A 27147-nucleotide genomic window follows, 5' to 3' on the forward strand; every position below is an offset into this window, starting at 1 on the left:
ATCCCTCTTCTAGATGGCAACTCTGCCACCTAGAGAAAGAGCAGAACCCTGGTGATGTGGCTCTGCATAGGTCTGGCGAGGGCCACCATAAGCTGCATGCACGGCGACATCAGCTCCTTGCCACTGACAAACGACTGCAGAGGAGGGGGTCACAGTCTCAGCGTCTCCAGTCCCATCACTCTGCCTCACTGTCTTCCAGCAGCTGGCGAGGTAGCACCTGGTGTCAGGAAGCACGTGGCAGAGGACACTGACTACCTCGTAGAAAGGGGACAGAGCGGGGGAGGGGCTGGACTCCTACTAGCCGCTTTCAGGGGATGCCCTATGACCTACTACCCCCGTGTAGACTCCAATAGGTTCCACCACCTCCCCACAGAGCCGTCACGGGAACCTAAGCCTCCAGCATCCAAGCCTTCCAGAGACATGTGAGATCTGAACCATAATGGCGACCATGAGCGCACCTCACCACACATCCTTCCATGTTTGCTCTGTTCTCAGAGGCACCTTTAACCATGGTGACAATGGCTGCTATGCAGTGCCTCTGGATGCTGAGGGGGTCACTCACTGTGGAATGATGACATCATTCTGATCACGAAGAAGCTACACCCACTGTTTGCTTTCACTGTGTCAGGGCCGAGGACCCCCTCCCAGACCACCCCAGAGCCAAGGACCCCCTCCCACCACCACCAGGACCAAGGACCCCCCCCACCCCACCAGGGCTGAGGACCCCCCCCACACACACACACACACCACCAGGGCTGAGGACACCCCACACACACACACCCCACCAGGGCCGAGGATACACACACACACACACACAGACATACCACCAGGGCTGAGGACCCCCCCACACAACCCCCCACCAGGGCCGAGGATACACACACACACACACACACACACAGACATACCACCAGGGCTGAGGACCCCCACACACACACACACCCCACCAGGGCCGAGGATACACACACACACAGACATACCACCGGGGCTAAGGACCCCCCCCACCCCACCAAGGACTCCCCCACCCCCCACCAGGGCCAGCTTACTCCCGACATGCACTGGTTTAAATTCTTGCACTGAACCTTTATTCACATTTTTACATTGCTATATTCTGAACTGATATAATTCAAAATACAGACAATAAGCATACAGTAAGTTGATGAGGCTGAGCCAGGTGGGGATGCAGTCAGGAAAGATCTGGACCCAGGCCACAGGACTTGTGCTCACTCAGTTTCCAGGGCCTCAGAAGCGGAACCTGGTGCTGCGGGTCTGGCTCGGTGGCTCCTCCTAGCTGCTCGTCCTCTTTGGCTTCTGCCTCAGCTTGCTCCACATCCTCTCCAGGGCCACCTTCCCCATGAAGAAGGTGATGGCAAAGTTACGCTTGTACCAGTCTCTACAGAGAGAGAGGACCCCAGTCAACTGCAGTGTCAGGCCTGATGGCAGTTCCCCTTGAAGGTGCCATGGTCACCTGACTCCCCAGCAGGTTATAGGACGCGCGCGCGCACGCGTACACACACACACACACAGAGAGAGAGAGAGAGAGAGAGAGAGAGACGCACACACAGAGACACACATAGTGCCCCTATGTATATAGAGAGCTCTAATCTTCCCCTGGCCTTTCCTAGCAGATTCCTAGGATCTTCTGGGGACCCAGCAGCATCCCAGGACAGGCACTGAGGAGTACCTATGGAACAGCCTACCAGGCTTTCTAGGGACCCGGGGTGGAGGGTGTCCTGCTTTGGTCTAATTTGTAGGAGACAAAGCATTCCACAGAAGGAAGCTGAATGTCACAGGGCTCTAAATCCCTTCTCCTGGGTGACAGGTCTCTGATCCTCTCATACACACCCTGCCGGAATCTGTACAGAGAACACATGGGCTGCTGCCTACTCGTCGTCAGTGGAAGCCCGCCCACTGGGGGCAGCTCCAAGCCTCCCGAGGGCCCTGTACACACGGAGCCTGCAGGGGGCAGCCGTGCGCTGTGTCCTTGAGCTCAGGGTCCCCTAACAGGGTCAAAGCAACACAACACACACTCCACACTCTGCTCCCTCCAAAGCCACCCGTTCTCGGAAACCTAGCCACTTTGGCCACACCCAACCCTGTCACTGCTACATTTTAATGCAAATCTCAAATGGCATCTAAATTGCTTCATGGCTATAACAAAAAACTAAAACGTTTAAAAAAAAAATCAGATTATCAGGCTAAGCACATGGCAGCCTATACCTCTAACCTCAGCACTTGGGAAGTGAAGGTAGGTGGAACCTTTATGAGCCTGGGGCCAGCCTGGTCTACACAGTGAGTTCCAGAAAATCCAGAACCACAGTGAGATCCTTTCTCCAAAAAAATCCCAAAGGAACAAAGCAGAGGGGTTTCCAGAGGGAAAACCCGGGAAAGGGGATAACATTTGAAATGTAAATAAATAAAATATCCAATAAAAAAAAGCAAGAAATATAAAACAAAAAACTCTAGCCTGGTCTACAGAGTGAGTTCCAGGACAGCCAGGGATATACAGAGAAACCCTTTCTCGAAAAAACCAAATCCAAAAAAGCCAAATAAATAAATAAATAAATAAATAAAATAAAAATAAACAAAAAACCAAACAACCACAGTAACAAAAAAGAGACACTTATGGTAACACCTACTTGTTATTTTTCTATCACTCCTGAGACAGAGCCCTGGTCTACATAGCAAGTTTCCACCCCATCAGGCTTATACATGAGACCTTGTCTCAAAAAAAAAAAAAAAAGACAAAAAAAACACCAATCCACTAATCTGCCAGGATGCAGGATGATCAGCTAACCCAGACACACCTATTCATCTCCATTGGACACCTGTCACAAGAGCTCAGGACCGGGCACTTTGTAGAATGGTTCCCAGTACTTTGAGCCGACATCTTCAGGTTCTCATGCCGGCCCCACATAAACACAGCCCTGACTTTGGCCTACGAGCTGCTGCGTGGATTTGAAAACCTAAGCACACTCCAGCGGCAAATCTCATGAGAACAGCTGCAGGCGTGGGCCGTCCCTCCGCCTGCAGCCCACTGGGCGGGCCCACTGTGTAAGACAAGGACTTGTTGAGGACTCAGGGGTGGCGCCCTCATCAGTCACCATCCAATCCCCACAGCTTTTGCTGACCGGTGGTTTTAACCAGGAATGAGAGAAGACGAGTGTCTAGACCTGTGTGGCCATCAGGGAAATGATTACATCACTATATCTAAGTGTTCTTTTTGTTTTGTTTTCCAAGACGAGTTTCTCAGGGCAGTGCTGACTGTCCTGGAACTCACTCTGTAGACCAGGCTGGCTTCAAACTCAGAGATCCACCTGCCTGTGCCTCCCTCCCTAGTGATGGGATTAAAGGTGTGTGCCAACAGCAGCAAGCCTGAGTGTCCTTTTGTGTGGTCGCCTTTAAATAATATTGGCCCAGGGGCAGGGAAGCTTTTCCACATGAGCCACACATAACCAGAAGAGACCCAGAGCTTTCCTGAGTGCTCGCAGACACCTGTGTGCGGTGATATTTTGTAATCCTCTGCGTGTAGTGCATGGGAGGGTGACTCACCCTGCATTTCAGGCTCCTTGCTAGTTCCTGTATGGCTCTCCTGTGGCGCTTGATCTCTACTGACCAAGGGTTCTGACTGACCCCATATTTCCAAAGAAAGATACTTAAGGGACGTCATCAGGACCTACTAGCTGATGTAAGTTCTGGAGGCACTGTGGGTACCGTGCACACATACTGAAGCTGACAAGTTTAGTTAAAACTGCAAAAAGTGAGCCAGGCGGTGGTGGCACATGCCTGTAATCCCAGCACTCTGGGAGGCAGAGGCAGGTGGATTTCTGAGTTCGAGGTGAACCGTACAGATGTGGGTATGCTAGGTGACCTCAGGGAAGGTGAGAACGCTTACCGGTTATAGCACATGTGCTTCTGGAAATTCTTACTCAGAAAGTCCTTATAGAAGTCGGCCATCTCCTCTGCATCCAGCGTTGCTCTTTGGCCTAGAAGTAAGTCACAACACGCTTAGAACCCAGCACTGTGGCTAAAAATAGAAGGATCAAAGTCTGAGGCCAGCCTTGCTATAGGAGATCCTGTCTTAAAAATCCAAACCCAAGGGGGGGGGGGCACACACTTTAATCCCAGCACTTAGGAGGAAGAGGCAGGCGGATCTCTGTGAGTTCAAGGCCAGCCTGGTTTACAGAGTCAGTTCCAGGACAGCTGGGGTACACAGAGAAACACTGTCTGGAAACACCACCACCACCACCACCACCACCACCACCACCACCACCACCACCAAAAAAAACCCACCAAACACCAGGGCACTGTCTATGGCTCAGTGGCTAAAGACACTTGTTGCCAAGTCTGATCCCTGAGATCCAGAAGGTAAAAGGAGAGAAGCAATTCTCACCTTAGTTGTCCTCTGACCCCCACATACCGTCCTAGAACTCACACTATAAAGCAGGTGGCCTCAAACACACATAGATCCACCTGCCTTTGCTCCCAAGGCAAGTGCTGACATGCCCAACTAAAGATTCTAATTCAACTGTGTGTGTGTGTGTGTGTGTGTGTGTGCGCGCAAGTTTATGCACAGTGTGTAGGTGCAGGGCCTGCAGGCCAGCAGGTATCAAGTGGCCTGAAAACTGGAGTTGCAGGCAGTTGTGAGCCACCTGACATGGCTGCTGGGAACCAACTCTGGGTCTTCTATTACAACAGTAAAAGCTCTTCACCACTGAGTTATCACTCCAGCCACCAAGTAAAAGTTTCATCACTTCCTGTTTGTTTTCCGTGTAGGGATGCTCTGCAGCCCTTGTTTGTGCATCCCTTGCCTGCTGCCCATAAACCCCTGGAAGCGGAGCTACAGATGGTTGGGAGCCAGCGTGTGGGTGCTGGGAACGGAATCCTAAGTCCTCTAGGAAAGCAGCCAAGCCCTTAACTGCTGAGCCATTTCACTAGCCGGGTTGTTGTAGTTCTGTTTTCTTAGTGTTAAAAAGAAAAAGAAGAAAAGAAAACAAAAGAACAGGCCTAGTTTGCGTCAGCTGACCCAGCATCACACGGATCAGGAAGCAGGAGGAGCATAAAATCAAGGTCACTGCAGGCTACAAGAGATACTGTCTCAAAAGAAACAAAACAAAGGCTGGAGAGATGGCCCCAGCAGTTAAGAGTGCTGGGTCAGTTCCTGGAACTCACAGGAAGGCTCACAACTCTAGGGAATCCAAAGCCCTCCCTCTTTTGGTCTCTGAGGGCAACAAACATGCATAGATGCAAAACACTCATACACATAAAACTAAATTATGTGTGTGTGGTATGTGTGTAAAGAGTTAATACATTCAACAAACTTACAGAAGATCAACACATAAATGCTAACTCTAGCCAGGGGCGTGCCAGGGGCGTGGTGGCACATGCCTTTAACCCTAGCACTTGGGAGGCAGAGGCAGATGGATCCCTGAGTTCAAGGCCAGCCTGGTCTGCAGAGTGAGTTCCAAGACACCCTGAGCTACATAGAGAAACCTTATAAAAACAAAATAAAAACCACCAACAAAAAGAGGGCACTGCCCTCCGCCTAGGAGACTCAGCAAAGTTCTGTCAGGACTGCAGTTGGCTTTCCCAGCTCCAGCCCAGAGCTTTTGTTTACAATGTTAACACTCATCAAAGAAGTTAACAGCTCAAAGGTGGGTTGGAAGAGCAGGACAAGGTTAGTTAGCCTCTGATGCCAGCTAGCAGGGTGGAGGAAGGCAATCTCAATGAGTTCCAGGCTAGCCACGGTTTCCTGGGAAGAGCCCTGTCTCCAAAACTAAAACAAAGGACGCACGAAGGCTTGCATCTCTGTTTCCAGACTTAACATGGAGCTGTGGGGGCCACGCTGCAGGGGCCACGCAGCACGGGCAGAACTTGGGCCCAGAGATAAACTTCAGCACACTGGTCACAGCAGTCAGCACATCCTTGGGGAAGGTGACTGTGTGCTCTGAGTCAGTGAGCACACACTGAGGCATTGGGGACAGTGGATCTAGGGCAGGTGACCCCATGCTCCCATCTGGTGGGTAGCACCCACTCTCAGGGATAATCTACGCATGAAAACTAACCAGTTCTGGAGTGTCACTGGTCCAGAGACCAGTCTCAAGTAACTGCGATGGCAGGGGATGCGACAGCCAGTGTGGTAGCAGAGGGTGCACGTGGGAAGGGGTGCTCTGACTCAGAAGCTGAAAACCTAACACCAACCACTCTGTGAGCTGCGGGGCGTCTGGCAAGCCCTACCCTCTTCTCCACAGGTGGGGTGCTATGCTAACACCTCCAGCAGACCTGCCTCGGGCGGAGCCTCTTGTCTGGTGGTACAGAGACAGGCACTAAAAGGGGGAAGAGGGGTCAGGCAAGCCCACAGAACAGACAAACTCAGAGCTGTCACAGCATGACAGAAACAAGTAGACCCTCCTCTAGCCCTCCCCACCCTCCCACCGACCCCTCCTGGGCGGCCCTAGGCTGAGGATGAGACCAAGAGAGGAGACTGGTTCAAGCCCACAGTTGCACTTCTGTGTTTACCCTCGGCCCATCCTATTAGGCAGCTGTAGGTGGTCTGCCATCTTCTGTGCCTCAGTTTACTACAGGTACGGACATGGCCTGTGTGCTGTGCAACCCTGCTACTGTGCAGAGCATGTGGGAGAGTCAAGCCCTGGTTAGGGCCTCAGCAGTGTTCTCCACTGTGCTAACCACACCCAGTACTTTATTCACCTAGGCTTCTGACTCAGCCTTCCTGCTGTCTCCTCCACCTAGAGGACTCTTCTGAGGAAACACACGGACGGACACACACACACACACACACACAGGTGCCCACTCTCTTCCCTAAGTCCCTGCTAGTTTTCTTCAAGGTTCCACATGCAAGAAGTGCGTTGTGAACCCACCTGTATGCTGACCCTGCTCTGTTGGCTTGTCAGCCCCCAAAAGGCCAGGGCTGTAGTTCTGCTCAATGTCCTTCCCGGAAGTCAGTGGAGATAGATGCTGCTCAGATGAAGTGCAGAGCACCTGCCACCTGAGAGGTGAGGACGCCAAAGGCTCCCAGGGAAGGGGACACACAAGCTGGTCTCAAAGGATGACACAGGCAAGGGGGAGGAAGGACCAGGAGGGAAGAGGGAACCAAGATGGAAGAGGGCGGGGCTGGAGAGATGGCTCAGCTGGTTGAGAGCACTGACTGCACTTCTGAAGGTCCTGAGTTCAAATCCCAGCAACCACATGGTGACTCACAACCATCTGTAGTGGGATCTGACGCCCTCTTGTGGAATGTCAGAAGAAGCTACAGTGTACTTACATACAATAAATAAGAGGGCACTGGGAGGGAGGAGTCTGAGGAAGGAGGGGCCAGGATGGAGGGAGGGCCAGGATGGAATCCAGTCCAGAGAAGCTTTCAGGGTTTCAGGGTGGCAACACAGCTGATCCTGGAGAAGGGAGCCCCCTCTGCTCCAGCAGCATCTCTGGGCCTTTCATAACAAGGGAGGGACTGTCGAGACAGGAAATCTGTTCCCCTGGCAACAGCAGCACAGCTGTTTCTCTGTTGGCTTTGGAGACTCCTACCGGTCCTCCCTACACCCAGTTCCTCGTCTCTCTCTCTCTCATCAACGGTCAGACACCCGCCTTCAGAGCCCTCTGACTCTTGGCAGTAGTTGGAGAGGTGACGGGGCTCCAGGCAGGCTCGCTGCTGCAGTGCAGTGAACTGCAGGGTGGAAGAAGGCAGAGCTGCCCACACCTAAGGCTTCCTTCCCAAGGAGCTCTCAGACAGACCTAGGGTCAGCTCACCCAAACACCCTGAGGAACCCCATCAATGCCTGCCACGTTAATTCTTGTTCCTTCCTCTATCTCTCTGCCTCTTACTAATGAACATAAAGCTAACTGGAGCAGGGAGGAGGGTAAAGAGAAGGGCTGGGGCCAGGAAGGGAGGAGGGGAAGGAGCCTTAATGGAGGATGGAGAGGGGAAACTCAATCACATGACGTCATTACTGAACATGTGTGGGTGTCTCACAAACGCCATCTGAGAAAGTGGATCTGTCCCCACAGCTCCCTCTCTTCTGGATGCACAAACACTTACGCAGTCAAAGAACGGGAAGGAAGAACCCCTCCTTACACTGCTGTCTACATGCAATCAGGGCATCCTGCTTCCTGCACCTGGAGTCAGTGAATTCCCCACACTGCAGCAGAACCTGCAGCCAGGAGGCGGCCAGCCGCTCTAGCTGGTCTGCAATCCCGCAGCACCTAGAGGTCCCCACTCTGCAATTAAAGAAGGCCTGTAAGGAACACTTGCTGAGCTCACTGTCCACGGCCACCGCTCCACTTGCTTTCCTCTAGGGAGCGGCTGGGGATTTCTAGGCCACCACCAGGCACCAAAGCAACTCCGTCAGGACTGAGTGCCGGAGGAACCTTTCCTATGAACTCAAAAAGCACAGAGCTGGAGAGATGGCTCAGCGGTTAAGAGCACTGACTGCTCTTCTGAAGGTCCTGAGTTCAAATCCCAGCAACCACATGGTGGCTCACAACCATCCGTAATGAGATCTGACTCCCTCTTCTGGTGCGACTGAAGACAGCTATAGTGTACTTAGATAGTTAAAAAAAAAAAAATAAAGCACAGACGGATACCTTGCTGCTTGAGATGCCCTGATTGTTTAAAGCCAGAGTTTTCCTCCCTACACACCCAGTCACTGGTCCACAGGTCTTGTTATTAAGGCAAATTCGTTGTAGCCTGTTTAAAAGTCCAGATGGTCCGTGTCCTCTTGGCTACAAACTCCACCAATCTGTTATTCTGTCATGAACAGTGTGTTCCCTGGACATTGTCTGGCCCCTCTGGGCCTCCATCCTTGCCCCACAGTAGCAGCCAGGGTCATTCAGCACAGCCCCATCTCTGTCTGTTGAGCCAGGGCCTGCCTGGCATGGCTGGAAGCCGGCCTGAAGGCTCACCACTGGACAGAAGGATTAACCTGGAGGCAGAGGGCCAGGTTATGCAAAGCAAGAGAAAGGTAAGACAGCACAGGAGAGGATTTTGAGAACAAAGGAAGTGGTAGTCCTGGGGCTCTGGTCCCACTGTCTGAGGACAGCCCACTGCTGGCCCCCTGCGACCCATGTCCCGGGGCCTCAGCATCCACCACAACTGGACGTCCCACTACAGGGGCCCCAGCCATTCAGATGCTTTCAGTTCCCATGCAGCTGATGTTTGGGTCTAGACAGTGACCTTAGGGGGAGCCATTCATCTGAAGGCAAGGTTGTGCTGTCCAATGGCTTGAGTGCTTACCCACAATGCTCAAGGCCTTGGATTCTATTCCAGCACAGTACACAAAGAGGAAAATCAATGGACAGGGAAGAGCTAAACTCTGAGCTAAACGCCTGAAGATGAAGAGAAGAGAGGGGGCCAGGAGCCTGTGGGAACCCGCTGACACATACGCACAGGGCAGGAGTCTCTGCAGGTAGTGAGACGGTAAGCAAGGACACAGAGGCTGTCTGGCTGGCTGTCCAGTGTTCCCCCCTCATTACCACTTTTTTCTACAACAGTAACAGCACAAACGTACTAACCTGACTTGGTTCGCAGGCCTTTAGCTTGTAGTCTTGAGTAAATGAATTCTTCTTTTTCCTGAAAGGTGTCCATGAGAGCTCTGTTAGCCAGCTGCTTGGTACTCACCTGCACTCCCTGAACCAGACAAGTGGGGTGCAGACGGGTACCCGGAGACCAAAGCCATCCTCAGCTACAAGCCTTGAGCTCATCCTGGGCTACATGAAGCCCTGTCTCAAAAAAATCAAATCTCATTTTAAAAATATTAAAACCCATGGGCTGGAGAGATGGCTCAGCGGTTAAGAGCACCGACTGCTCTTCTGAAGGTTCTGAGTTCAATTCCCAGCAACCACACGGTGGCTCACAACCATCTGACGCCCTCTTCTGGTGTGTCCAAAGACAGCTATAGTGTACTTAAGACATAATAAACAAATAAATCTTTAGGCAGCAGGGCCAACCAGAGCAAGCGGGCTCGACTGGAGTGAGCAGAGGTCCTGAATTCAAATTCCCAGCAACCACATGATGGCTCACAACCATCAGTACAGCTACTCATATATATAAAATAAATACATAAATAAAATCTTCAAAAAATATAAGTTTATTTTCAACCATCTCAACCTAGTTAAAAATTCAGGATAATGATAAAAGTCCTTGATACAGGATACTTTTTTGTAGCCTAGGATGGATTCAAACGTGCTCTATAGTAAGTTTAGCCTGGCTTTGAATTCCTGCTCCACAGCGCTGGGGTAACAGGTGTGTGCCGTCATGCCCAGCTTGAAACAGGAATTTAAAAGATGTTCGAGGAATCTGAGAAGGTGGGTTGTTAATAAATCCACAGAATACAACAAACACTCTGTATATTTTCTTTTCTATCAGGATATTTATCTGAATATATATAAAAGGCAGTGACTTTTTATAAACAGGCAATGCATTCAAGACAGAGTTAGTCCTGGCCCTTGCTACTGCTCTCTCCAGAAAGCCTCAAACTGTGACTTAAGACAAGGTGTCTTCCACACAGTTACAATCTATCTCTTAAAAAACATTTTTTGACACAGGATCTCCTATACATAGTGACATAGACATATCTCACAGGCATATTTCTGGCTAGTCTGGACCTCACAATGAAGACTGGCCTTGAACTAGAGATTCTCTTGGTTTTGATGACCAAGTGCTGAGATTAAAGGAATGCACTGCCACATATGGCTGCTAAAGACACTATTAGAAAGAGACAAAGTATTCTATTTACTCTCACAAGCTGCAACAGAAAGGCAACAATGTAGCTGCTATGGATGTAGCGCCCCCAAGTGGCTGAGTGGATTATCCCTAACTGATCTGAACCCCACACTTACCTTATTAAAGGACAAATTCTGCTTGGCCCAGAACTGCTGATTCCATTCTTGCGTTTCTTGTCTCAACTCTCTAAGCCTTTGCTCCAAGGGAGACTCGTTTTCAGGGATGTGAAAATGAACAGGACGAAGGTTTGAGTATTTGTCTGGGGGGCCTATCCAATCATGGCAAGACTGTCTTGGAGGGCAGAATCCTGAGACCTTTAATGAAATGAATCAACCTGTTAACTAAGCCAGACCCTGGCCATTATAAAATTAACAACCTGCATTTATTCAAGGCCCTCACCAGCTTACTCTGTGAAAGACTACGATGTATCCATCTGATCATTTTCCAAACTAAAAGAGCTATAATACCATAATTTTGTTTTGTTTTCCTTTTTCGTTTGTTCAGACATGATCTAACAATGTGACCTGGGCCTGACTCACAATCCTTTTGCCGAGCCTCCCAAGTGCTGGTATTACAGGCAGACACCACATACCTGGCTTAAATACTAACATGATTATACTGTTCACCAAATGATGTTGAAACAGTTCCACACCCTGACAGAGGAGGCCAGGCCTCGAAGGCAGGCCAGTAACTCCAGCCAGGAAGCTGAGGCAGGATCATAGTTTAATGCCAGCCTGGACAATTTAGTAAATCCTGTCTCAAAATTATAAATATAAATAAAATAAAAGGACCAGGAATGTACCTGAAGGTAAGAGCATTTTCTAGCACTCCCAAGGCTCTGGGTTCTACCACCAGTACACCCAAAATTAAAATGTGTGTGTGTGTATATATATACTTTGCTCTTCTGAAAATACTACTAAGGCTGTTGGAGGCCAGTACCTCCAGGGCTCAGCAAACATGCACACATTACACATATTCACACACACACAACATAAAATAAAAATAAATCCTTTAAAATAAATGTTTAGAAAAACCAATATTCTGACCATATGTTTGTTGTTGGGTATAAACTGGATGCTTATCATATCAATCATCTTTTGTGTATTTTTTTTTATTTGGTTTTTTCGAGACAGGGTTTCTCTGTGTAGCCCTGGCTGTCCTAGAACTCACTCTGTAGACCAGGCTGGCTTCAAACTCAGAAATCCGGCTGCCTCTGCCTCCCAGAGTGCTGGGATTACAGGCGTGCGCCACCACCGCCCAGCTGTGTTTTGTTTGTTTTTTTTTAATTTTATTTTATGGGCATTGTTGTTTGGCCTGCGTGTGTGTCTGTGTAAATGTATTGAATCCCCTGGGAGTGGAGTTAGTCGTGAGCTGCCAAGTAGGTGCTAGGAATTGAACCTGGATCCTCTGGAAGGGCAGTCAGGGCTAGGACTGACACCTCTCCAGGCCTAACATCAATCACCCTAGGACAAAGGCTCTTCCTGTGAGTACTGTCATTCAAGATCAGGTCAGGAGTGCTGGGCTGGAGATGCAGCTCTGTGAACAGTGCTTCCAGCGCCAGACAAGCACTCTGCCACAGGAGCCCCAGCCCCAGCCTCTACTGCATCTATTTATTTTGTAAAAATTTAAACCAGGGGGCTTGTGAGATGGCTCAGCAGATAAGAGCACTGACTGCTCTTCCAGAGGTCCTGAGTTCAACACCCAGGAACCGCATGGTGGCTCACAACCATATGTAATGAGATCTGGTGCCCTCTTCTGAAGACAGCTACAGTGTACTTACATATAATAAATAAATAAATAAATAAATAAATAAGTCTCTTTAAAAAGAAAATTTAAACCAGACCTTATGTTTTGCTATATACATTTAATAGAAAAGAACAAAAAGGAATGATCTTGGCATAGTGGCTGTGTCTGTAATCCCAGCATGCAGGAGGCTGAGGTAGAAGTTAACTTAGCCCTCCAATGAAACACCATGGGGAACCGCGTGTCTACACTGCCTGTACCCCTGACACGCTACACCTCAGCCCATGCTCCTCCAGCTGGCAGCCAAAGCAATCTCTAAGTGCTCCCCTCCCCCCAGGACCACACCCACTGCCTGAGTTTGCTAGACAAGTGCTCTACCACGGAGCTGCATCCCTGACTCCAAGTGCTTCTTTAAAACCCCAGCCTGGCGATGCACAGCTTTAGTTCCAGGATTTAGGAGGCAGAGGCAGGCAGATCTGAGTTTCAGGCCAGCCTGGTCTATAAAGCAGCTTCCAGGGCAGCCAGGGTGAGAAGGCGAACAAGGCACCCTGCAGTGAGGCTGGAGGTGAGTGGTTCACTGCACCTGGCGCACCTACGCAGAGCCCAAGGGCAGTTTCTGGCACTCGTGGCAGGCAGGCCTCTGTGGGCACACACACTGACGTACACACCAGCACGTGCACCCACACAGCACCTAACCCAAAATAAAAGTCCTTTTTTTTTTTAATTTGTTTTTTTTTCAAGGCAGCGTTTCTCTGTGTAGGGCTATCCTGGAATCCTGGAGCTCACTCTGTAGACCAGGCTGGCCTCGAACGCAGAAATCTGCCTGCCTCTGCCTCCCAGAGTGCTGGGATTACAGGCGTGTGCCACCACTGCCTGGCATAGAAGTATTTCAATTCTTTAAAGTTTATTTTTATGTGTACAGGTGTTCTACCTGCATGAATGCCTAGGACCTGTAAAGGCCAGAAGACAGTGTTGGGTCCTCTGGAAACAGAGTCAATTGGGAGCAGCTATTTGGTGCTGAGAATCGAACCTGGGCCTTTGGTAAGAGCAGCCAGTGCTCTTACCCACTGAGCCACCTATTCGCCATATATGTTTTATTATTTGGTTTTGTGGAGCTGTAGCAAACTCTGAACCCAATCTGTTTAAGGCAAGCACTCTAGCCCTGAGCTAGAGTCGCAGCCTCCGCGGCTTAGCTTTGTGTGTGTGTGTGTGTGTGTTAGTTTGGGTTGTACAGTTGAGGTGTGAGCCCCAGTGACTGCACCTGAGCCACTGAGCACCTCCCCAACCCAGACTTAACCGAAGCACATCTGGCACGTCTGGATGAGGTAGCATAAACATGCTTGCTCACAAGCGCTAAGTGCAGTCACAAGTGGCAGCCTGTTTCCGTGTTCCTGCCACCACAAGGATTATAGGCATACTAGATTTTTACATGGGTGCTAGGGGTCCAAACCCCAGCCTTCCTGATGGTGTGGCACACACCTGACCTACTAAGCCAGTGCTCCCAGCCTTCTAAAGGCTTCTCTCTCCTTTGTGTGTGTGTGTGTGTGTGTGTGCACGTGTGTATGCACTGCATGTGTGGAAGCCCAAGGTTGGCACTGGCTGTTTCCCCCTATTGCTCTCCACCTTGTATACTGAGGTAGGTGTCTCCTGAACTTAAGTCAGTTTCAGCTATTCTTGTGAGCCAACAGATCGCAGGGATTTTGTCTCTGCTTCTCACATGCTGGGATTCCATTAAGCAATCACACTTCCTCAGATTTTTCATGGATGCTAGGGATCAGACAGAAGCCTGGCCTTTGCAGCAAGCACTTAACCACGGAGCCATCTTCCCGACCCAGGCCTAACTTACAGTCTACTCCACCATGTATGACAAGTTTGGATGAGTCACCATCAACATGTTCATAGGTCCTAGGAACTCAAGCTGCTAGCTCTGGAGTTTCCTAGGTCTAGCCACAAAGGCTCAAATGCTGGCATTGTAGGCAAGCAGACTGGGCCAGGTTCCTGAGTGAGAACTTCTCAGGAATGGGAAGATGCAGAGGTAGGTCAGTCTGTGCTAGCGGGAGCAGTGGAAGGCTATGCTTACCCAGGGGGAGATGGAGAACTCAAGAGGCTGGTGGAGACATGCTGTACAGCTCCTGCTGCTAAAGAGTGCGGGACACTGCAAGCCTAGCACAGTCCACTCGGTGCAGCCCTTCGCCACTTAGAACACGCTTCCGTATTACACTTCCTGCCTACAGCTTCACAAACCGACAAGGAGCACGTTCACTGAGCAGAATGTCTTCTTCTTACAGGCTCTGCGCTCATCAGCAAATGTGAAGAGTCACTTTGTGTGCACTTTATGTGCACTTTGAATTCCCATCATCAGAAGATAGAGGCAAAAAGGATTCCAGGCCAGCCTGATCTACACAGTTCCAGGACAGCTAAAGATATACAATGTGATCCTGCTCAAAAATGAATCATGGCCGCCGCTGCCACTCTCTGCCTGATTGCCATGCACAGCACAGTGAGCCCAGGGAGCGGCCAGCAGGACAGTGGCTTCAGACAGACCTGCTGCTGGTGTCAGGTCACCTGCTGCCACAGAGGAACCCATGTGCCAAATGTTCTGACCATTCCACTTTTCATAATAACTTGAAAGATATTTATCTCTAGCTATGATGAGTTAATTCCTCTCCTTTCCCTACATGAAAATACCTGTGTCTTTGTTCACCATGCAGATGGTATCAGGAAAGAAAGGCAGGCTTGGGGGAGGGGAAAACCCTTTTTGTAAAAGAAATCTCCCTCTGAGAGTGAATAATTACTGTAATTTAAGTTCTTCCACCGTAAGAACATAATGCCTGGCTTCCTGACAGGAAGGCTATGCGTGGGAAGGGAGGCTGCACAGGCCGTGGACCCTGCGGTGAGCCAGACAAGAATCCAACACTTCCTGTGGCAGCCAACCTGACAGCCCCGCCCACGGCTCCCCAGCTCCCGCCTCCAGGCGGTGCTGCAGACACAGCCACAGTGGGAGATGGGATGCCGGGGAGAATGCACATTTGCCAGAGGCCTCTTGCTTTACAAGGCTCCTCTAAGAGCTAAGAGTTAGGGTCTGCAGCCCCCTACTGCATAAAGGTGGTGCATAAACCAGCAAACCACACCGAGCCAACGCAAAGATGATATCCCACCAGGCATGCAAAGGTTTAATACTAAAAAAATGCAAGTCGCAGAATCTGCTTTCTTGAATGTCTGCAAGGGAAAGCACACAGAACTGACCACAGCTGGAGTTGCCTTCCTGGACTCCTCCATATTTACTGCCTTATTATCTTTGTCTTCTCCTACCATCTCCAGACACAAGGCCTACTTCACAGGTGGGCTCTGCAGTGCTGTCTTAGTCAGGTTGACTTACTGCTCTGATAGACACCAAGACCAAAAGCAACTTGAGGAGAAAGAGTTTATTTCCCTCGCAGTTCCATATAACAGCGGCAAGGCTCGGCGCTCCCGCGGAGGCCACAGAGGGTGCTTCCCCGGCTTGCTCCTCACTGCTTACTTCCTCAGCCAGCTTTTTTTTTTTTCTTTTCCTTTTTGTTTTTCAAGACAAGATTTCTCTGTGTAGCCCTGGCCATCCTGGAACTTACTCCATAGACCAGGCTGGCCTTGAACTAAGCGATCTGCCTGCCTCTGCCTCTAGAATGCTGGGATTAAGGGCTTGCACCATCACGGCCGGCCTTTTTCAAAAAAATTTTTTTAAAGATCTATTATTATATGTGAGTACACTGTAGCTGTCTTCAAACACCCTAGAAGAGGGCGTCAGATCTCTTTATGTATGGTTGTGAGCCACCATGTGGGTGCTGGAATTGAACTCAGGACCTCTGGAAGAGCAGTCAGTGCTCTTACCCACTGAGCTACCTCTCCAGCCCCGAAATGTATTTTTCTTAAACACAGAAGTGCTCTCTGCCTGCATGCACACCTGCATGCACACCTGCATGTACACCTGCAGACCTCTTTGTGGATGTGTGTGTGTGAGCTGCTGCTTGCTCAGGACCTCTGGAAGAGCAGCCAATGTTCTAACCACTGAGCCATCCCACCAGCCCTTCAGGCTGCTTTCTCATAGAACCCAGGACCACCAGCCCAGGGATGGCACCACAACAATAGGCTGGGCCCTTTCCCATCAATCACTAATTTAGAAAATGACCTACAGGCTTGCTTTCATGCACACAGTCTGATTTTATGGAGACTTTTTTTTCTTTTCTTTTCTTTTCCGAGACAGGATTTCTCTGTGTAGCCCTGGCTCTCCTGGAACTCTGTAGAACTCTGTCCTGGAGCTCAGTAGACCAGGCCTGCCTCTGTTTCCTAGTTGACAGGGTTTCTCTGTGTAGCTCTGGCTGTCCTGGAACTCACTCTGCAGACCAGGCTGGCCTCGAACTCAGAAATCCGCCTGCCTCTGCCTCGCAAGTGCTAGGATTAAAGGCGTGCACCACCACCGCCCGGCTGCAGACATTTTCTTAATTAAAGTTGCCTCCTCTCAAGATGACTTTAGCTTTTGTCAAGTTGGCACAAACCTATCTACCACACTGCCTAAGAACCTTACTGCTGGCTTTTTCCAACTCCAACTCCTCTTAAAAGTCAGCCCCCGGAGGTGTTCCTCGGATGGTCAGGGCCCGCCTCAAGCTGCAGACTTACAAACTTCTTATGGAGTTGGGAAGTGGCAGCTTTAGCAGAGGACTCAGCCTGCTTTTCTGCATAAAACACAACTTACCAATGAAGCCCTACCTGCATAGCCACTTGTGTCTGATAAGTGTGTCTGTACCCCTGGTACTTCAGGGACCACACAGAAATGCCAGCCATCACAAGACATGACTCCATTGCTGCTTCAGTAACAAATTACAGGACATGGCTTCCAAAAACTGCAGAGGGGGCTTCATCAGGAGCCCTGTCTATATCTGTGTGCATTTTCTTTTTCTTTTTCCTTTTGGTTTTTCAAGACAGGGTTTCTCTGTATAGCCCCAGCTGTCCTGGAACTCTCTCTGCAGACCAGGCTGGCTGGCTGACCAGAGAAAGAAAGACGTTACTTTCTGTGTACCAAAACCTCTAATCTGATCTAGGAGTTGTCTGAAGGAACTATTACCTAAGCAAGTTTCAGCCAGTCTTCCTGGTTTGCCAGGTATGTCCTAGGACTGCACTATGCAAAAGCCTGTGAATCTTTCAGGAAGAGCAATCTCATAAACCTCAGATAACAACTGCTGACTGCTTAAAAAGGTTACTTCAATGCCTAGGTGCCATCATTCCAGAGTTCATGCCAAACACAATGGCTCTGCTAAAATTCTCCTACACTGGAACTCAGAGATCCACCTGCCTCTGCCTCCCCACTAAGTGCTGAGAATAAAGGCATGTGACACCACTGCCTGGCAACATTTTATGAAGTTAAAAGTGACCTTTCTTTTTTGAGAAAGGCTTTTCCCCATAAGCATGCAGCCCCGGCTTTCCTATACCTGACCTCTTTTAACATATGTGAGGACTGCCACAGCAGTAATGATGTCATGTCAGGCCACAGTTCCAGTAGTGGGCAACAGGCCTGCTCAGGGTACAATTACCCAGTTTTTTTCTTTTGTTAATGATGAGGATGTAAATGGCATAAATGTCTTGCATCTCATTAAACTTTTACCCCAGGCTGGAGAGATGGCTTGGTGATTAAGAGCCCTAGCTGCTCTTCCGGAAGACCCAACTTCATTTCCCGGCACCCCGTGGAACCTGACAACCATGTGTAACTCCATTTCCAGAGGATCCAACACACTGCATTCAGCCTCTACTGACACTGTATGCATGGGATGTACAGATATATACATAGGCAAAACACCTATACACATAAAATTAAAAAAAAAATTATTCCCCACAGCAGGGCATGGTAGTGCTGCTATGAACCCTCCCCACAGCAGGGCATAGTAGTGCTGCTGTGGACCCTCACAGTAGGGAGGCAGGGGCAAGCAGGCCTCTGTGAGTCCGAGATCCTTCCTGGTCTTTAGAGTGAGTTCTAGGATAGCCAGGGCTATACAGAGGAATACCTGTCTCAAATCAAAAACAAAACAGACAAAAGACCAAAACACCAGGGTGGCTGATGTGGTTCAGTACTGGAGCTGCAGAAGGCTGAGGCAGAGAAGAGGATTTCAAGGTCACCCTCGGCTACACACAAAGTTCCAGACTAACCAGGACATGCAAGACCCTGCCAAAGGCAAAAATAAAAAGGAGGAAAGAAGGGGAGCAGAGAGAGCAGAAATGAAGTTATGTCAGTAAGCAAAGCGGGTCTCCTCCAGCGATCCCGGAGAGCTGGAGAAGAACGGGCGTAAGCTAGAGGCTTTGTCTGATTGAACAAGAAACGGTTTGCAACATCCTTTTTTAATTTTTACTTATCTGTTTGTTTGGCTTGAGTTTTCTTTTTTGTTTGTTTTTTTGGTTTTTTGGAGACAGGGTGTCTCTGTGTAGCCCTGGCTATCCAGGAACTCACTCTGTTGACCAGGCTGGCCTCAAACTCAGAAATCCACCTACCTCTGCCTCCCAGAGTGCTGGGATTAAAGGACGTGTGCCGCCACCACCGCCCCCGCCACCGCCGCCCGGCTTGGCTTGGCTTGGCTTTTCAGGACAGGGTTTCTTTCTCTGTGTAGCCGGACCAGGCTGGCCTCAAGCTCAGAGATCTATTAGGCCTGCCTCTCCGTCCAATCACAAAGTTACTTTTAAGACTTGGGATTTACAAAGTTTCTTTGCAAGACATTGATCTGTCTTATAGTCATTTAATTAATCAGGAAACAAGAAAGATGGTAACACCAACGAAAGAGACCTGAGGCAAAACTGCTTTCTTTTATGCCACCCAGTATTTACCATAATGGGACGTTTAGATCCTAAAAACCATAGCCAGGTCCCCTAGCCACAGTCACCCCACTGCTACTCTCAAGTAGGTGAGCAGCACAGGCTGGCCCCTCTAACTCCAAAAGCCGGAAGGGTTACCCTGAGGATCCAGACCTCAGGGAACGTGTTTTGAGACAGGGTCTCACTACGGAACCCTGGCTCGCCTGCACTAGCTATGCAGACCAGCTTGCCTTTCCAGTTAAAGGCGGTGCCAGCAAGACTCTTCAAAGCCTTGTTAGTCTTTTCCAACATTCATTCACCAAATAGGAAGGTCAGGCAAGATGGCTCAGAGGGTGTTGGTAAACGCATTTCACGTGAAAGTCTGAGTCCACCCCTGGCACCTACCATGGAAGGAGCAAAGGGTCTCCAGAAAGCTGTCCTCTCAACTCCACTGTGGGCACACCACCCAAAATCAGAGTAATTTTTTAAAAAGTAAAAATGAACGTTAAGGCAAACTCTCACCATGAGAAAGCTGTTGGCTGAGTTAAACTTTTCCCTCCCAAAGCATGTTCAGACACCTGTTTCATTTTTTCTGCACAATGACTAAAGTTCTATTTTCTAAAGACAGAAGTAAAGGCTTGTTTCTTTCTCGTGCCAAGAAACTGAGCCAGAGGCCAGGGTCCTAGGCAATAAATCTAAACTGTGGAGTAGACAGAACTTCAAAGCTGTAGTTATAATAAAAGTGTGCTAAGAGACACAGCATAACAAAAATGAAAAATTTCACAGCAAGCGCATTTTATAATTCTTAATTTTCTCTGTCTCTCTTCTCTCTCCCCATCCCTCCCCTCCCTCTCTTAATTACTGTTTAAAAACCAAGCTCTCCAGTCTCTATCACTATCCTAGAGGCAAATGAAGTGTTAGTAGCCACTGATTAATGTTTTACCCTCAGCCTTAGCATTTTCATCTGACTGAGAGACTCTAAACTTAGGCCTTCCTTAAGCAAAACATGCTGTCGCAAAGAAGTGCAATTGAGGGTTTTTTTAAAAGATTTATTTATATTTGTATATGTGAGTGCACTGTTACTGTCTTCAGTGCTCTTAACAGCCGAGCCAATCTCTTCAGCCCCACAACTGATATTTTTAAAAAGGCTTCACGCCCTTTCTTCCTGCAGAAGTGCACTGTAGATCTCAGACATCCCGTGTCTATTTACAAACAATGCGAAGTCTACAAAGTGGAGTGATGAAGTCAGCCACCGCTTTAAGTCGAACTCTAATGTTTTGTTTTGTTTGTTTTTTGGAGACAGGGTTTCTCTGTGTAGCCCTGACTGTCCTGAAACTCACCCTGTAGACCAGGCTGGCCTCAAACTCAGAAATCCGCCTGCCTCTGCCTCCCAGGTGCTGGGATTTCAGGCGTGCACCACCACGCCTGGCGCGAACACTAATCTTAACGAAGCGAAAATGAGAAAGCACACACTTCAAAAGCTGTGTTAATACAAATGGTGATTAACTTGGGAATAAGCAAAACTCTCCACAGCGGATCCGCTGCAATGATCCTCAGCCCGCCGGAGATATGCAGGCGTCGTGGAGTTGCTCAGCTGCCTTCCTCCCTGCCAGCGACCCGCTTACCCGGCCGGACGCTGCATCCCTGCGATCCGTAACGCGCTCGCGGGCCGGCCTAACACCGCCACCGGAGAAAGACCGGCAGAGAAGCCGGCGAAGCGCTTTGCTTCCGGGCCGCAAAGCCGCCATAGCCCGCGCGTACGGCAGGATCGCGACAGTGGAAAGGTTGGCTTTTTACGGCAGCGTCGCAAAGCCTGAGGCGCCGCGGAGAGGCCGACCGTGTTCATTCCCTGGGAGAGACGACGGGCGGCGAGGCCCGCACAGGACGAAGAGAGGAGAGGTTTTCCCTGGGCTCGGAGCTGGCGGGCCCGCTCTGCGAGGACGGCGACAACCCTGCGGAAGTGGCGGAGCGCGATGGCGCGTGCGGCGCAGGTGAGCGCAGGGCGGGGGCGCGAGCTCCGTTCTCCCCGACTCGCGCGCTTCGCCGCCCTAGCTGCGCAGGCCCGCGCCCGCCGCGCGCCCATTGTGAGGTCAGGCGGCGGCGCGTCCGGCCGGGCGAGACCCGGGAGCGGCCGCCGCGGCCAGTAGCTGCCGCCGCCTCCGCCGGCCCCTTCACCGGCTGCCCGGGTCAGACCTAGCCGGGAAGGGCGAGGGGGGATGCCGCTGGGGGCCCCGCTCCGGTGCCGCTCCCCGTGAAGGGCCGATCTCCCACCTCGCCGCCCTCCGCGGCAGCCAAGACCGCCGCCACCCAGACCTCTCGGGGTAAAGCGCTGCGAGGGCCGGGCTCGGACCCTCCCAGGGACTGAGTTCTGTGGCCTGCCCGCCAGAAGTGAGCTGTTTGACAGAAACCTGAGAGCGTGGGAAATGCTCTAAGCACACTTACGGGGAGGCGAGTGACCGACCGAGTTAATCGCAGTCGTCAGGTTTTTGCGGCGGGTATTGGATGAAGTCGAGGGCGAGGATTTGCAAGTTTCTTAGTTCCTCTTTCTGAAAAGTAGAAAGTTAGCTGTCTGGCCCAGTGGTGCTCCTGCCAGTTTGGAGGAGCTACTGTTAACTTCCACAAGGGTACCCGCTGGGTAGCTTAGGATGGTGGGCTCTAAGGAAACCGTGCTGCTAACCTGATGGGTTGACCTAGTATGAAGGTGGACACAGCTCGCTCTCATGGTTTAAGAGATTCATAGCCTCGACATCCACCCAGGCCGGATCATGAGTACCTTCTGTCTGTACTCAAAATCTCAGCCATGTTCACCTATTTTCTTTATGCTTTTGATTTTTGGGGTCACCGTGTAGCCCCTAGTGGTCTTGAGTTCGTAATTCTCTTTCCTCTGCCTCCCTGGTGCTAGGATTGTAGGCATACACCAGCACACCAACTTGGGTTGTTTTGGTGTTTGGGAAAATAGTTGTCCTCTCCAACTATTTTCAGGAGAGGGACTTGGCATGTCACATCTTCCCTTTTCTCGTTTGTCTCTTAAACCTTTGACAAAACCCTCTGTGTGTTTTGGTGCATGCCCAGGTGCCAGAGTTTGGCCTCCCATCCACAATCATTTCTATGGCGTCCTTTGACTTTGTTTTTTAAATCAGGGTTTCTCATTGTCCTGAAACTCCTGAGTTAGGTTAGTCAGGCTGGCCAGTGAATCACGGAGCTCCGTCTATCACTGTCCCCCTGGCACTGGTAATTTAACTGAGCCCCGTCTTGCCTGGCTTTCCTATTTCATGTGCATTGGTGTTTGGCCTGGGTGGGTGTCTGTGCATCACATGTGTGCCTGTGCATACAGAAAGGGAATCGGATGTCCCGGAACTGGAGTTACCGGTGGTCATGAGCTGTCATGTGGGTGCTGGTGATCAAACCCAGGTCCTCTAGAGAGCACCACTGAGCCCTCTCTCCAGCCCCTTCCCTGGCTTTTTTTTACATGTGTTCTGGGGCTCCAACTTGGATACTTGACAGAGAAGTATCTCCACAACCCACATGAGCCCTGTTAAAGAGTGTACTCCGAGGAGTGTTTAGAATGGGTTATTGTCCTGCGGAGACTCTACTGAGTTACCATCCTTGCTGTCTTTCAGTGCTTGTGAAGCTGAACACAGAAGCATGGATATGGGAAACCAGCACCCTGCTATTAGTAGGCTTCAGGAGATCCAACGGGAAGTCAGGAGTATAGAGCAGCAAGTGGTTGGCTTTAGTGGCCTGTCGGATGACAAGAATTACAAGAGGCTGGAGCGGATTCTGACGAAACAACTCTTTGAAATTGACTCTGTGGATACAGAAGGAAAAGGAGACATCCAGCAAGCTAGGAAGAGGGCAGCACAGGAGACAGAACGCCTCCTCAAAGAGTTGGAGCAGAATGCAAACCACCCACACCGGATTGAAATCCAGAATATCTTTAAGGAAGCTCAGGCCCTTGTGAAAGAAAAGATTGTGCCCTTTTACAGTGGAGGCAACTGTGTGACCGGCGAGTTTGAGGAAGGCATCCAGGACATCATTCTGAGGCTGACACATGTTAAAACCGGAGGGAAGATCTCCTTGCGGAAAGCAAGGTACCGCACACTAACCAAGATCTGTGCGGTGCAGGAGATCATTGAAGACTGCATGAAGAGACAGCCTTCCCTGCCACTTTCTGAGGATGTGCATCCTTCTGTCCCCAAAATTAACTCTGTGATGTGTGAGGTCAACAAGGCCAGGGGCACTCTGATCGCACTCCTGATGGGCGTGGACAGTTCTGAGACTTGCAGGCACTTATCATGTGTGCTGTCAGGACTGATTGCTGATTTAGATGCTCTGGATGTGTGTGGGCGTACAGAGATCAGAAATTATCGGAGGGAGGTGGTGGAAGATATCAACAAATTACTGAAATATCTAGATTTAGAAGAGGAAGCTGACAGCACGTATGCATTTGACCTGGGACAGAACCATTCCATTATAAAAATAGAAAATGTCCTCAAGAGGATGAGAGAAATCAAAAATGAACTTCTCCAGGCGCAGAGCCCTCCTGAATTGTACCTGAGGTCCAAGACAGAACTGCAGGGCTTGATCGGACAGCTGGATGAAGTGAGTCTTGAGAAAAACCCCTGCATCCGGGAAGCCAGGAGAAGAGCGGTGATCGAGGTGCAGACCCTGATCACATACCTGGACCTGAAGGAAGCCCTTGAGAAGAGGAAGCAGTTCCCATGTGAGGAGACCCCCCCACATAAGGCCGTGTGGGATGTCCTTGGAAACCTGTCAGAGATCCAGGGCGAAGTCCTCTCATTCGGTGGAAATCGAAGTGATAAGAACTACATTCGTCTGGAGGAGCTACTGACCAAACAGTTGCTGGCTCTGGACGCTGTTGACCCACAGGGGGAAGAGAAGTGTAAGGCTGCCAGGAAACAGGCTGTGAAGCTGGCCCAGAACATCCTCAGCTACCTTGACATGAAGTCTGACGAGTGGGAGTACTGAAGGGCCAGGAGCTGATCTCGGTGGTTTGCACTTGATCTCCTTAGAGAGCTTTCTGCTCATGGAGCCTAAATGTGATTTCTATGTGCATAGTCAATCTCAGTATTTATGATTTAATCAAATTATATTCGGTATTTCTGCTGCTTTTGATGTTGCGAAACGAATATCATTATAGCACGTTACCTTTTCCATCTGGCTCCCTCTCCTTACGATGTGTGGTTTGTGTCTATTTTGTGTGTTTTAATGGGAACATGAAATGGGCAGCATTCCTCAGTTTTAAAGGGTTGTGCAAGCATTAAATGCAGAATTTAAGAGTCTAGAGACAGATCAGACTTTTCTAACTGGCCAAATTAAGAGGAGGAGGAAATTCTGGGGTTGAATGAAGTCTGAACATAAAAGCAGCGCAGAGCTAACGCGAGCTGGGCTTCACAGTCACGGGCCTGCCTGCCCGGTGGCCTGCCCGGTGGCCTGCCCGATTTTAATGGGGTAGGGTTTTTGTTTGGATGGTCTGTTTTGTCATAAACATTTTTGCTTGAAAAAACTCTGTTCCCCTGTGCTTTTCATTTTAGAGGGGGGAGTCTTGTATACAACACACACAGACTTAATGAGCCTAACGGCCTGAGGTTGAAACCATGCTTAGGAAGGGGCGGGACATCACCTATGATGCCTTCAAGCAATTTTTGCTTGTGTGATCTCAACCTAAAATTCTCCTTATTAGCTTATAAGGATAGGGAACATTGAAATGATGCCAGTGGACCCTTAGAGAAAAAAAAGAGCATCACTCTACCTGTAACTGCAGGATGGAGGTCGTAGTGTGCGGTGTCAGGTTACCCCAGAGCTACCAGGAACATTTACCTGTATCATAAATGAGATGGACTCCTCCTCCGTCTGTCCATCATAGCTGGGAGAGAGACAAGCCTGTTAACCACAACATTTTTTACACCATGATACGAAACACTACAGTAAATCCAAGGGACTGGTCTCTGCAGCCATCAGACAAAGTTAACTGCAGCTAGCAGTTAATAATCACCTGTACCTCCTTGGAGTGTTGGGTACCTGCTGATGTCATAGCTCATACTGACACTAGGACTCCTGCCTGAAAATTCATCAGAACCTGTTAGCTATATAAAGGGTTCTATTATTTTATCCTTCTGTGTGTTTCCATGAATATTTTCTAAGTAGCCAACACTCTGGTTGTCTATTAATGCAAACAAACTCCCCAAAATTCTGCAGCACTTTGATAATGCAGGCCCCAACGTAACTAACAGACCCCATTCCATGTTCCCATCTCATTGCATGATCCTATGAGAGCTGACCTTTTCAACTCTGACAAGCTGTGGTTTAATTTGGAAATTTTCTTGCAAGGAAATTGTCTTTAAACAGCTAAAAGTATGACAGGCGAATGATAGCTAAAGTGATAAGCACACAGCCCCATGCTCATGTGCACCATCTCATCCACAGCCCTTTACAGCTCTCCTACTGGGAATGCTGTTCAACACTGGGTCCTGTGGGCTTCGGTCCACTGCGATCCCTGGAATTGTCAGTTTGGCCAGAGCTGATTGGTGCTGCTTCTCTGTGTCCTCGCTTTAGCTCAAGTCTGACTAAAGGTCCTTACACTGAGCTCTGGGGACCACTGTACATACAAGTCACTTCTAGCTGTGTCGCTTTCACCGCTTACTAATTCTTTAGCTTCATTTTGAGAGTCAGCCTTTTTTCTCAAAGTGACCATTGTCCTGTTGGGGCAGATTTTGGTCTCTTTAAAGTAGCATTTCTATAACCTGCCAAGACATCCCACGCTGCTGAGCCTGGAGCCTTGTGTAGCGAAAGAGGCTTTTCCCAGGCCAGCGGGGTTTCAGAGTGCATCCTCTGGGTCCTGGAGGCGGGCGGTCACATGACCTTGTGTGGCCCTTGGAGTAAGCTTTGTCTGCATCACAGCTCCTTGGACCCAGTTGTTTACAAAGAATAAGAGCGAAGTTCGGACTGAAGTTTCTTGTCCCTCTTGGGAGTCACGTGTGTCACTGGGCTGCTTCGTGGGTTCATCGCTGTGACGGTTTCAGGATCGGAAGGGAAGAAACTTCTACGAGTAAAACCTTCCCGAGAAGCGTGCCCTTTGCCAGCATTAAACCACATCAATCCTGTTTCTGAAAAGAAGTATTCGCTGCCTTCACCAAAATTCAGATAGCTTTGCCTTCAGTTCATTCTTTGACCACCTAGATAAAAGTCTTAAGACAAAGTCCCTGTTAAATGTGTATTTCGTTTAATGCTTTATTTTGCTAAAAATACCCACATATGGGCTGGAGAAATAGCTCAGTGGTTAAGAGCACTGACTGCTCCTCCAAAGGTCCTGAGTTCAAATCCCACCACATGGTGGCTCACAACCATCCATAAAGAGATCTGACGCCCTTTTCTGGGATGTCTGAAAACAGCTACAGTGTACTTAGATATAATAAAAAAATAAATCTTCAAAAACAAAAATACCCACCTATTAGCGGTAATGAAGTACCAACCAGTTTCCCTCATTTCACATTTCTTTTTCTTGTTTTTGAGGCTGGCTTCGAACTCCTGAGCTTCCTTCCTCCACCCCACAACGGAGGTGCCCTCATGCTTGGCTTCTAGCTGCTTTAATGCAAGCCCCCAGGTTGGTTGTTTTGTTTTTGTCTCTGATAATTCTATGCATATAGATTGTTCTGGGTTGGGTTGGGTTGGGTTGGGTTTTTTAAGGTAGGGTTTCACTCTAGCCCTGGCTGGCTTCACATGTACAGTGTTACTTCCACTTCAGCCTTGACAGTACGAAGATTCCCAATGTGTGTCACGAGGGCTGAACACAAAGGCGCTGTCGGTTTTTTAATTTGGGTATTTTCCCTTAAGGACAG

General features: G+C 49.6%; 2 protein-coding genes across 4 annotated transcripts; one reads left to right on the forward strand and one right to left on the reverse strand.

The window, feature by feature from the left end:
- Positions 1-1059: 1059 nt before the first annotated feature.
- Positions 1060-21102, reverse strand: LOC127686919 (cytochrome c oxidase assembly factor 8). Its single transcript, XM_052184965.1, has 5 exons — positions 20914-21102; positions 10852-11049; positions 9526-9583; positions 3893-3983; positions 1060-1390 (listed from the first exon to the last, which is right to left on the reverse strand). The coding sequence occupies exons 1-5, from the start codon at positions 21034-21036 to the stop codon at positions 1285-1287; spliced, it is 576 nt and encodes a 191-aa protein (XP_052040925.1). The 5' UTR covers positions 21037-21102; the 3' UTR covers positions 1060-1284.
- Positions 21103-21109: 7 nt separating this feature from the next.
- Positions 21110-26523, forward strand: Bag5 (BAG cochaperone 5). 3 transcript variants are annotated; one of them, XM_052184962.1, is made up of 2 exons: positions 21110-21279; positions 22909-26523. In XM_052184962.1, exon 2 carries the CDS (start codon positions 22934-22936, stop codon positions 24275-24277), a length of 1344 nt encoding a protein of 447 aa, XP_052040922.1. In that variant the 5' UTR covers positions 21110-21279; positions 22909-22933; the 3' UTR covers positions 24278-26523. The 3 variants fall into 3 exon arrangements, with proteins under 3 accessions (XP_052040922.1, XP_052040924.1, XP_052040923.1); XM_052184964.1 differs by lacking the exon at positions 21110-21279 and adding an exon at positions 21401-21609; XM_052184963.1 differs by lacking the exon at positions 21110-21279 and adding an exon at positions 21632-21736.
- Positions 26524-27147: the final 624 nt, after the last annotated feature.

This window comes from Apodemus sylvaticus, chromosome 6 (assembly GCF_947179515.1).
Source record: "Apodemus sylvaticus chromosome 6, mApoSyl1.1, whole genome shotgun sequence".
NCBI lineage: Eukaryota > Metazoa > Chordata > Mammalia > Rodentia > Muridae > Apodemus > Apodemus sylvaticus.